The sequence below is a fragment of the Nanorana parkeri genome, unplaced genomic scaffold, assembly GCF_000935625.1.
Source record: "Nanorana parkeri isolate BGI_ZX_2015 unplaced genomic scaffold, ASM93562v1 scaffold388, whole genome shotgun sequence".
NCBI classification, from domain to species: domain Eukaryota; kingdom Metazoa; phylum Chordata; class Amphibia; order Anura; family Dicroglossidae; genus Nanorana; species Nanorana parkeri.
In genome coordinates, this window is record NW_017306656.1 from 1,159,253 (window position 1) to 1,172,073 (window position 12,821).

General features: G+C 41.5%; 1 protein-coding gene across 1 annotated transcript in view; it reads right to left on the reverse strand.

Moving 5' to 3' along the window:
- The window catches only part of FER (FER tyrosine kinase), a 153,183-nt gene that overhangs the window by 57,532 nt on the left and 82,830 nt on the right, over positions 1-12,821 (reverse strand). The window contains exons 13-14 of the mRNA XM_018559316.1: positions 5,584-5,699; positions 401-495 (exon numbers count right to left, since the gene is read on the reverse strand). Of these exons, the coding sequence (XP_018414818.1) occupies positions 401-495; positions 5,584-5,699 (211 nt within the window). The remainder of the gene's footprint in view (positions 1-400; positions 496-5,583; positions 5,700-12,821) is intronic.

Genomic DNA, 12,821 nt, shown 5'->3' on the forward strand with positions numbered 1-12,821 from the left:
CTATGTTTTACACATTTAAAGACCTTGCATGTCCACAAAGATACCTGTTGATTCTAATCTCCTGTTGTGAGCTGACAACACAGTACCTTTGCTAGACGGAAATTGCAAGGATTGGTGGCAGCCCTTCCCAGTCATCTTTTGCTGCCCTACAAAATTTATTCCTCCCTCTCCATCCTTCAGGGCTCATGTAAAGAAAGTGTGCTATGCAGAGCTGGTAATTGTGATTGAGACAGGGCTGGACATTGCACAGCTCTGGATTTCTGACCTGATCAACAGGTAATGTTTTGCACTTATTGAACAAATATCAAAAAACATTTTTAATAGTAAATTTAACAGCTCAAAAGGAAGCAAACAGAAGTTCATTGTTAGTATTTATATGTACACTTAAAAAATAACTTACCTGGCACAAGCTCCATGACAATATATATTGGCTGTCGCTGTGTACATACTCCAATGAGTTTTACAATATTGACATGATCATATTGCTTCAGTATTCTGTGCAAACATAACAGAACAAAGCATATATGTTTTAGATAACGATATAGCAAACAATCAAAGCATGTACCACAACTACATTTCTCAAATGGATGCAGCAATGCCAGGACATTAAGGTATTATATATTTGTTTGCTTAACAACACCTTAGTTATTTCACTAGCTCAACTGCAGTATGGAGATCACAAGCCTAGAATACTGAGGTTGTGCATATAGCTAACGACAATGCAAACATGTAAAGTAGGGTCTGATGATACCAGCAAATCTGGCCTTTGACTGACTCGATCACTAAAACAATTTGGTTATTTTCACAGTTAAATTTGAAAAGAACCTAAAATTCAGGTTGCAAGATAAATAGGATGTGATGGTCACATACACTGCCGCTCCTGACTGTAGGATATCTAAATTACAATCAGCAGGCTGTGGAGGTTTGTAGCTCCATAATGATTCTATAGATAAAACAACCTAACTACTCTTGTACAACCCTAAAAAACTGCGTTATTTACGGAGATTCCAAAAACCACATTGGACATTCATAAGCACACTGGCTGCCCAATGACAGCTTAGTGTGGATCTGTACCTTGTGATCGCTGTGACTCAATCACAGCCCTCACAAGTGTATACACTAATAGTGTTTAAACCCATTTGACCGATCCTTGGATCCAGCTGTTACCCTGCCAACTGTCTACTCCCCCGCTGCAGTGATGCAATGTCCCTCTGCATTCTCACAGCCTATTCCCTGTATAGGACATGATGACTCAAAGGACCTTAGAAAGCTGGAGTGGAGGGGCACAGAGGCAGTGGGGACCGGTCTAACAGCCAACTGGCTGCAAGGTTCAGGTGGGTAACTTCATTATTTCTGTCCCAAGATGAAAAAAAGCACATAACCCTTGCAGTGCAGGGGTTGCCCCACTGAAAAAGGTTAGGAACCTGTGTCCTGCAATGTACTCCAAGAAAAGGAATTTACAACGAAGACAACAACCCATCTTTTGTCTTAGACCTTGGGATGTCCAAAACAGCAAACAAACGCTAACAGGTGCATGTAGCAAACAGGTGAAAAGAAGGGCTCAATAAAACTCAGAGTGGCTTTAAGCACCTTATGCCCCAAAATTGGCATCAGATGATGTCAAAACATCCACTTGAACATGTGAATGGAAGACCAGGCGGCTTTGAAAATTTAAGAAACTAATGTCTGATGCACAAAAGCCCATTAGGTACTCTATATCTTAGGCTATACACTTGAGTAATTCATTGTTTAATCCACCTAGCAGTGGTGAACCGAGAGGCAGGACCCACCAGAATAACAGAGGAAATCGAATTGCCTAAATGAAGCTGTAGCTTAGAGAGAGAGAGGAGCACAGCACAAATCACATCCAAAGGCCAAACCAGGACAGAAATTTCCCTGGAATGTTTCAGAGCAGGAGAGAGAGGAAAGGACAATGTTCTGGTTAAGAACCAAGGAAGAACCTCCCCTTGGGAAGAAAGGAGGCCTAAGAACTCAAGACTACCTTATCCTTATTTAACACAAGGAAGGGCTCTTTACAGGATAAGGCCTCAACTAAGAAAGAAACTTGTCTTGTGGAGATGATAGTAAAGAGGAAGGTAACCTTGAGAAATAGGGCGGAAAGGGGGATATAACTGAAGGGTTCAAAGAGCAGCATCTGAAGGACCGAAGGGACTAGATTGAAATGCTACAGAGGCACTGGGTAGCAATGTGAGCAACACCCTGAACAAAGCTTTCACCTTGAAAGAGGCAAGTGGTCTATGGAAAATTACAGATAGGGGTGATTTTTGGCTCAAGGCCAAATGTTGACCCAGACCAGATTGCAGAAAAGACAAGATTCACCCTATGGAGTACTTCCTGGGATGAAATGTCCTTATCCCTTTTCCACGCAAGGTAGTTCTTCCAGGTAAGATGTTAGACTTTGGAAGAAGTCAACCTTCTAGCCTGACCAAATCGCCTAGACCTGTGTCCCTCAGATCTGGGCTGGAAAGTGGCATTCTTCTCAATCAAGAATCCGGTCCACTTCTCTTTGAGCTGTGCAACTCCTGGTGCCACCCTGATGGTTGATCTAGGTCACTGCAGTAGCACTAACTGAATCCTAGTCAAGATGACCTTGCAGCTGAGGGGTCTAAAATTGAAGGGACAACCGAATGCCCTGAAATGTAAGATGTTAATCGGAAGCCGAGCTTCCCCTGATGATGAGGTCCCTTACACCAAGAGGATATCCAATATTCATTGCCAGCCTGAAAGGTTCGTCATATATACCCTACAAGCCATTAGGAGGAATGATTTCCTAATTTTAGCACTGGATTGGAAAACCACCACTGCAGGGCAAGCCTGGTTCTGCTGGAGAGGCATATGGAATGATTCAGAGACTGAGTTGGCTTGTCTCAAGCTGTCAGAATGTTGAGTTGAAATGGTTGGGAGTGAAATTATGGATACACTATTGCCTCAAAAAAGGCAACAATTAGTCCCAGAACCTCAAAAAACCTTAGGGTCCGGAGAGCTAATATTGTCTTGACTGATTGTTTATTTACCAAGAGAACATCCAGGTATTCCAAAATAGCATAGCAGATCTAGGTGAAAACGTGAGGTGCAGTGGACAGGCCAATAGGAAAATAAACAAATAAGTAATGTTGCCTGCCCTTAGCAAAAAGTAGATATGGTGGAAAGATGGGGATGCGCAAGTAGGTGTCCTTGAAGTTCACGGAGGGCAGAAGATGCCTTGATTGCAGGGGTGCAATGACAGATCTTGCAGACTCCATATGGAACTTTTGAGCCCAAAGGTACCTGGTACTACCTGTTGAGCATATTTAGATCCAGAATGGGATGAAGACCTACAATGGCCTTTGGAAGGGTGAACAGGTTTGAGCAGAAGCCCTGAAACCATTCCTCCTCTAAGACAGGAAATATGACCCCTAAGAGAGGAGCCACTAAAGAGCAGAGTGGAGATCTGCTTTACTTTGCAGGGAGGCCAATAAATTTGACAGCGTGAAACAAGGTGGAGGCAGAAGCTGAAAATTTAACTTGTAGCCTTTGTACACAATATTCTGGGCCCAGGCATCCGAAATGTCCCAACTCCAGATGGCTGTGAAAGCCTATGTGCATCCCCCCCACACATGTTCAGTATAGCCAGGCCAAAAGGAGGCTACTCAGGAGCCCTAGCATTCTCAAGATACAACGGAGGCAAAAAGGTAAACCACTATAAGGGCACCAAATACCAATACAAAAACATGCCTGACCTTCCACTGCTCCATAGTTAAGCCCAAAGGAAACAAAGAGCAACAGCACACTAGGCAACCTAGTAGGGCAGAAGCCTCGACTTACCCTGCACTTGCAGTCCTCACTTGTCAGTTGTGAATGTATTTAAAAGTATGAATCCGATCCAGATCTTTGCCCTCTTGGTGGGCTCATCCCCTATAGGGTCTTCAGGTATAGGGTAACACCAGGCAGTAGTGTCATGGCCCTGGACATATGTAACATTCTGCAGCTAGCTCAACGCGTTGCGCCTAGGTGAGCGTCTGACACAGGATCCAGTGTCCAAAGTAACATTACAGACTGGCCCCACATCTTCTGCCTGATGGGGTCTGCATGTGGTTCCCCAAAACACAACCAAGGAGTCAACTGATTTGGAAAGCTGCAGAAAAGAAGCTGCAGTGGCTATGTTGCAGCTAGGAATCTTTATAGAATCTTGGTAAAAGTAATAAAAGACAAAATGAAAAAATATTTTGGTTACAGAAATCCATCATCTAAGACAAAAAACTAAGGGTTGCTGGGGGTTACATTATAGCTGTCCTACAGCTTTGTTTGCCAATCTCCAATCACCTGAAGGCAGCAGCATATAACCCATGGTCTAAGGCCACAAGATCCTGTGTCTTGTAATTTATAATTAAGAAATTAGCATTTTAATGTACAGGTGAAACTCGAATAATTAGAATATCGTGCAAAAGTAATTGCAGTAAGTGCTGCAAAAGGGGCCCAAACCAAGTACTGAGTACATATGCATGCTTGTACTTTTCAGAGGTCCGATATTGTTCTATGTACAATCCTTGTTTTATTGATTGCATGTAATAATCTACTTTTTTGAGGTTGTGGATTTGGGGTTTTCATGAGCTGTAAGCCATAATCATCACAATTATGACAAATCACTGCTTGAATTATCTTGCTTTGCATGTAATGAGTCTATCTCATATATTAGTTTCACCTTTTAAGTTGCATTAGTGAAATAAATGAACTTTGCACGATATTCTAATTATTCGAGTTTCACCTGTATAATGGCAACATAGCACATGTAAACAAAAAGTGTACACAAAAAAAAAGTAAAATATAAAGCCTATAGAAAGAGCCTAATGGATCCTAAAAACTAGCATCTTCAAGATAGCCAATTAAGGGTATTGCCTAAACGCCATACTTTTTGCATAAATAATCACTAATATAGGTATTTATAGCCGCACAGGAAAAAACTGTAATTTAATTCATTTTGCTATACAGCTTGTCATGATATGTTACCTGCCATTTTAAGCTGAAGGATATTTCATAGTGACAGTCCTTAGTAATTGCTATGCAATTATTAAACAGGAAACTAACTGTTGCTTTCTTTATAACTCAATCATTTTCATTAGTTTAGTGGGTCCTTAAGGATCAGATAACATTAGTTTCATGCATAGATGGTTTCAGGCAGGTGTTATTTAATGCATTGACTAAATTAAACTGGCAAGATATTTAAAAAGAAAACATTTCATAATGATTATATATATTTTTCATTTTTTGCTGCTGTTCACTGCTAATAACAGGTAAAGCTGAATTTGTCAGAATATATGACTAATCTAGTTTCCCGCTTTGTGGTGACTGCAGAAGTGTGTGAGACGCATTAATATTTTCCCTCACAATGTATCAAAGAACTGCAATGCAAAAAGCGTTATTAATATGCATCCTAATTACAGCATGAAAGATTGCCAGATTTGTCTTCAATACATGCAACAAATAACAGTATTAATTCAGTCCCCACTGTGAAAGACAGTAACTAATTAAGAGATGCTTATGATTATGTAATTCTCCATTTACTACAATCTGAACTGAACTCACCTGGCTTCAGATAAAAATTTAATTTTCAGTTCCTGAGGAAGATCTTCCTTACACGTTTTCACAGCAACTGGTGTTTTATCTTTTAGGGTTCCCTTGTAAACTTCACCAAAATTGCCCTATAGCAAATTAAAATCAGTCATATTAGCTCACATCACATACTGAATTCTTCTTCTTGATTATCTATCTAAAGAGGTTCAAAGAATAATCATTATCAGGGCATTTACAGAATTACAGATTTTGCAAACTTTCTAGCAGCTTCTCAAGTAATTTCTCCGATGGCCCTTTACGCATTAAGAATGAGCATTAAGTGGTGCTGCTTAGCTGTGCAGTTGTCAGGCAAGAACACAGGAAACTGCAGAGCTGCAAAGATATAATCTACCTGGCTAAGCAGCATTAAAGGATCAAAAGGTAGATATATAGAGTGGCACACTGTAAGATATAGAGTTAGAAAATTCATCAGGGCTAAAGGGAAAAAAATACAAAACATTTAAAAACAAAATATATTTTTGAATCAAAGTATAAATAAAAATAAGTATTCAAAATGTATAATGAAAGTATACAAAAAATATGACTTTTTATGAATAATTTTTATTTACGTTTACATTTTGTCATTTTAAAGTGACATTAAGGATACCCCCACCCCCATGCTAGCGTAAGGACTTACCTTAAATGATGCCTCTTGATCCGATTATCGTCTGCTTTCCTGTAGTTTTCATGAATCCCTCCAGCGCTGGTGCCAGTCTCTGATCCAGCGCTGACTCCTCTCTCTTCCTGGCACTTCCTGTCCCACGGAGTCTGTGCGGGTGCACGCTGCTCCATTGACTTACCTTGTGTCTCTCCTCCTCTCCCGGCCAAAGGTCTGTACTGCGCATGGTTCCTGCCCCATGATCTGCAGCCACCCAAGATTTTTTAGGATCTTCAGATGGGAGCGCGCGGTGGAGACGAAGGTAAGTTTAAACCTTTTTCGGAACTTTAAAAAAATGTTTTTGCATATATATACTGCTTACTAGGTGTTTTAGAGCAGCCTAGCTATAATCAGAGTTTTTCTTCAACAAAATACCTTATTTGGCATGTTCTGCTAAGGAGCAATTCAGTGCCTCTTATCTAATTTCTTCCAGTCTGGCTATGAACTATGTATTCCAGAATCCTGCTGCACTCCTTACCGTGTAACCCTGTCAGCGTGGGTCTTGAAATGACCGCGGATGGCGCAGCCAATACTGAAACTTGTTAAAGATGTCACCAGCACACCATATTGAAGTGAAGAACACGTTTGTTTATTGACGATTCACGTCAAAACAAATAACGTTTCGTGGCCACACAGGGTCCCCTTCAATGTAATTTTAAGCCTAATGAAGGGGAGCCTGTGTGGCCCCGAAACATTGTTATTGGTTTTGACATGAAGGCAACCAATCAGCTTCTGTCTTTCATTTGCAAATCTCAACTCAAAAAAATTGAGAGAAGCTGATTGGTTGCCCTATGCAACTGCTCCAGATTTTGTCTGCTCTAAGTTTGATAAATTCCCCTCAAAGTATCTATTTTTCTGAACTGTACTGAACAGCACTCACTCGTATCTGTTACAATGCTGTTTTACATTTGCATCTAAGCAAACACATCGCAGGTTTCAATACAGGTATTAATATTCAGTGCATTAATATATAATCTTATTCTGAAATTGGTAAATGAACTCCATAGTACAGACACGCTAGTTCATAGCACTAATTTAAAAAAATAAATACCAAAAGAAATTATTTTATTTATTTTTTGTCTGAAAAGAGAAACCACAAATGATTAAATTAAAGAGGATAAAATTCGAACAAAAAATTAATCTGATGTACTTTGCTTCCCTGTACCAAGCAATGAATATTAAGGATGACAACTGATCAGTGTGATTCACAGCCTTAAACAGAAAATTACATAGGCCTGGTAGCCATTCATAACAAAGTTCAATTTTCACTTGCGAAAGGCGTCATAGATTACTGCAAGGTAACAAATGTAAAATGCTCATCTGATAACACCAGAAGTACTGAAATGTCATTTAGTAAAATGCAAAGATTTAACTGTCCCCTGACATGCAAGATATACTGTAAATAGGTTTGGGAGAACTAAAGGAGCAGGAATGGATGGCTCCTTCAGAAATATTTATAGATAGATATATATAGATAGATATATCTATCTATATATATTAGGGATGCACCGATATATAGCGCCCGAAAATTGCACTTTTGGCTAAATGCCGAAAGTGCCATCTTCCGGGCGATACATCAGCGCATCCCAGGTTTCTTTCTTCCCCGCTGGGCGCTGCTTTTTGTCCCAGCGGGGAGGAGAGAAACTGACAGCCGGCCGAGCGCAGCAGGAGGAGAGCGCTGTGAACAGCCGGTGTCTCTCCTCCCACACCGCTCAGCCACCTATCACAGTCCGGCAGAGCGGTGTGGGGGCGGATACAGGGCTCTCCTCCCTGCTCGCTCAGCCTCCTGTGACAGCGTCCCAGAAAGGAGAGCGAGAGCAAACACTCAGCGATCACTGAGTGTTTGTACATAATTGACGACATGGTATGCTAACTATATCCTCAATTATGAATGAATGGGAAGTGATCTACATCACCTGCTGTTCATTCATGATTATGGTTATAGTAAACACACAATGTTTTCATGCTATCAATGAACTGGAACGCTGTTTTTCTATTTTAAAAGGGAAATATCAGGGGTCTGTTTAGACCCCTAATATTTCCCCAAAGCCCTAAAAGTAAAAGTAGAAAATAAAAAATGAATAAAAATAAATAAAAAAAGTTTATAAAAAATAAAAAAAATATTGAAAAAAATTTAAATCAAAACATTTTCGGTTTCGTTCTGACAATAATTTCTATTTCGGTTTTTACATTTCTATTTATAAAGAAAGACATGGGGCTTTCACATTCAGACAAATAGCTAGCCAGCAGGCAAGAAGCTATCAACATTCAGCTGCAAACAAAGTCTATGCAGACAAGATACATGTGTTGCACTGCTGCCTTCTGTAAGGCAAATAGCAACAACTACCTGGTAACCAATCAATAACCACATTTCATAGTTTTGAAATCTAAATGGTTTCTATGGGCTAAAACATATTAAAAAAATGGTTGTTCCACTAAACAAGTCAGTGTTACATGTGTGGGGTTTCATTTACATTCACCTTTACCGTGGATGCCTGAATGATATTACCCATTTATTTGGGTATATGTACCCAAATAAATGTATTTAAGTGCAAGTCGGTCATTTCTTGCCACAATGATGTTATAGGAGGTTAGGAAGTATGCATGTTCTTTTTATATAGGAGCTGGCAATACAATTCATAATTGCGACCTGTGCTTCACTTCCTCCTGTGAGAGCTGAACAAGGCAGGTAATACACTGTGTGAAATTCTCAGCATCTGGTGGTTTATCATGGGTTTAGTTCAAGCTACAAAGGGCAAGTAAGACAAGTAAGGGCAAGTAAGACAATCACTGCCAGTTAAATGACATACTGTATATGAGTGTAACTAGATACCTCAATAATGGCACAAATATGTAAACTGATTGTGTGGAAAACCCATTAATCTGGACACACAAAGTTACAATCTCTGTACCATCTCCTTTAAATTTAACAAAAACTGTGAAAAATTATGGATTTCCTAAAAAAATATTTTCATCTATAAAAAAAGGGAGGCCTTTGCTTTAAATAGTTGTTGGTAGGTCTAAAGGAGAGTATATAACTAGATTGTAAGGTGTCCGGTGAGTCCTTTAAAACCCACCACCCCCATCACTGTATACTTAATTGTCCTAAAAGCGACACAAAACCCTCAGCTTTTTCCTTCTTATATACATCTACACAATGAACATTCTCCTAAACCACATTCTCTTATGCTTTAAAATAAAGCATTTCTATTTTAATCCCTTTAGAACGTCTGCTGTGCTCGCTCCCATGGCTCTTCTCTCCCCTCACACTTCCTGACACATAGAAAGAGCCATGCATGCAAAACACAAGATACAACGTTTCGGGGTCCCACAGGATCCCCTTCATCAGGCTAACAAGTGATTCCTTTTTTTGCCTTGTTTGCCTGATGAAGGGGATCCTGGGAGACCCCGAAATGTTGTATCTTGTGTTTTGCATCTACAACAATTACGTGAATTAATAGACGTACTGGATTTGTTTTGAAGTGCCGATGTCCATCCTTTACTTATACGTTAATATGCGAGCGCTCGCAGGGGCAGAGGACTTTACAAATGTTACTTTTACGTTTATTTTACGTTATTGGTATCACATAAGGGGGCTTAAAAGCACCCCATGTGATAGCCCAATGTAAGCGACAGGTTCTCTTTAAGGTGACACTAGGCATCAAAAAGACCCCCAGTGTCAACTTTCCACTCCAAATAAGCTATTGGAGCCTAGATCGTCGTCTAATAGCTTATTGCCTGGCTTCTGCAGCCGAGCAATGACAGCTAAGGGACTGGAAGTGATGCAATCAGCCGTAAATAGATGGCTTTTTTTTCTGCTCGCGCAAGCACCCCAGCAGAAAAAAACCTGTCCATTGTAAACAGCCGTTAGCGGCTGTTTCACATACAAGTGATCGGCGGCTCTATAGCCGTCCGATCGCTTGTATGTGCTGCCTGCGTGCGCCCCCAGCATTACTTCCGCATTCACCTGTCAGTCATCTGGCTGCTACAGCCAGAGAAGAAGCTGGTGAAGCAGATCTCTGCTTCATCAGCTTCTTTGGGGGTCCCCAGGTGACATTAGGGGTCTAAGAGACCCCCAATGTCTCCATAAAGAGGACCTATCTAGAGGCAGAGCCAGCTGTACCCGCCCCCTCCCACGTCCGTTCCGCCAGTCAGCGCCGGCAGATCGGAGCGGGGAGAGGGGCATCCAGCCCCTCCCCCTGTCACGGCAGAGAGCCGTGACAGGATCGAGAGGTGAGCGAACCTGGTATGTGTTCGCTCACCTCCCGATCTACTGAGCCGACCTGTGACAGTCTCATTGTCACAGGTCGGCTAGAACTATGAGGTGAGTGGAAATCACTCATCTCATAGTTCTCCTTTAAGTGTAAAAAAAAAAAAAGTCACATATTAAAAAAGTAAAAAAAATACAACATTTTTTAAAGGAGAACTATGGGGTTAAGGCTTTTCCCCATAGTTCTCCTTAGGGTAACGGGAGGACACAAACTAGCGTCCTCTTGTCAGCCTAGGCTCAGTATACCGCAAGCTGCTGCGGTATACTGAGACGCCGCAGTATACTACGAGCTGCTGCTCGCGGTATACTGAGACGCCGCAGATGACGCGGATCCCTACAATTGTGCCGCGATCCGCCTAGCTGCGTGACTGACAGCTGGCTCTGCCTATCTAGAGGCAGAGCCAGCTGTACCCGCCCCCTCCCACGTCCGTTACGCCAGTCAGCGCTGGCGGATCGGAGCGGGGGGAATCCAGCCCCTCCCCTGTCACGGCAGAAAGCCGTGACAGGATCGAGAGGTGAGCGAGCGCCGGTATGTGTTCGCTCACCTCCCGATCTACTGAGCCGACCTGTGACAGTCTCATTGTCACAGGTCGGCTAGAACTATGAGGTGAGTGAAAAGCACTCACCTCATAGTTATCCGTTAAGTCTCTCACCCCCACGTTTACACACATATAGTTACATAGTTACATAGTTACATAGTATTTGAGGTTGAATAAAGACATTAGTCCATCAAGTCCAACCTATTAGGATCTCATTCTAGGAGTACCCGTACCCCTGTATATTACGGTCCCTTAAGAAATCGTCCAAACGTTTCTTGAACAATTCCACATTATTTGCTGAAATCACCGCCTGTGGCAGTGAGTTCCAGACCCTAACTGATCTTACTGTGAAGAACCCCCTTCGCCCCTTGTGCTGGAATTTTTTTTCCATCAATTTTAGGTGATGGCCTCTAGTTTTTGTAACGGAGTTAATTTTAAACAGTTTATCGCTAATGTTGCTACCACCATTAAACATTTTGTACATGGAAATCATATCCCCCCTTAATCTCCTCACCTCTAATGTGAACATGTTTAAATTTAGTAGCCTCGTCTCGTAGCTCTGGTCCTCCATACCCCTAATTAGTTTGGTTGCCCTTCGCTGGACTTTTTCCAACTCAAGGACATCTTTTCTTAGTACTGGTGACCAGAACTGGACCGCGTACTCCAGATGAGGTCGAACCAATGATCTATAAAGTGGCAAAATTATAGACTTGTCCCTGCAATACATCCCCTTTTTAATACAGGACAAGACCCTGCTAGCTTTGTTTACAGCAGCCTGGCATATAAATGTAAAAACGCGCCAGCACACGAAAACGGCAATTGCGCTACAAATGTTACATATTGTCGCGAATGTCGGAGTGAGGGCAATCATTTTAGCACCATCAATCACTGATAACACTAAACTGATGAGCGGTAAAAGCTTTTAAAGCATCGCCTACGGACAATTGGGTATTGTAGTTGTTTGAGGTTTCGTGGGCGCGTGCAATTTTAAGGCTGGACATGTTTGGTGTCTTTTTACCCGACCTGACCCCGTCTTTTATATTTTACCAAAAAATTGGGTAATAATAAATGTTTTATAATTTAATATAAGGGGAAAAGTTTGTTTTTTTCTGGTAATTTTTCCTTACTATAGTAAAAAATAAAAGCCCCGGTGGTGATTAAATACCCCCAAAAGAAAGCTCTATATTTCAGTACAGCGTTGCATGATGGAATAAATGTCGGTCAAAGTACTGCAGCGCTGAATACTGAAAAATGGTTTGGACAGGAAGGGGGTTTAACACCCCGGTCATCAAGTGGTTAAAGGAGCCTGCTGCCAGTGACATATGAGATTCGCCCATGGCAACAAAAAGGTTAATAGCAGGAGAGACTTTTTGCATGTTTCTTCTAGAAAAAAAAAAAGTCTTACCTGCATGCCAGAAATGTGTTTTCTAAATGTACAATCATGCACAGCTCAGGGTACAATCCTGGTATCTGCTAGGTGCCAGGATGACTTAACTACTGTACAGGAGTTATGCCATTCCAGGGCACCTAATCAAGATGGAATAGGACAACGAACCCGGGAGAAGACTAGGATAAGATGTCAATGGCAACAACAGAGTTATGAGGGACAAGGTGCCGTCTTAGCAGTTGTATCCACTCCAATGATATCAGGCCAAGGTGTGTAGCCAGTGAAGCCACACATGTTCTCTCTGCTCAATAAAGCAGAGTGAGCTCTATGAATGAAGGCGAGCTGATCACTAAACTT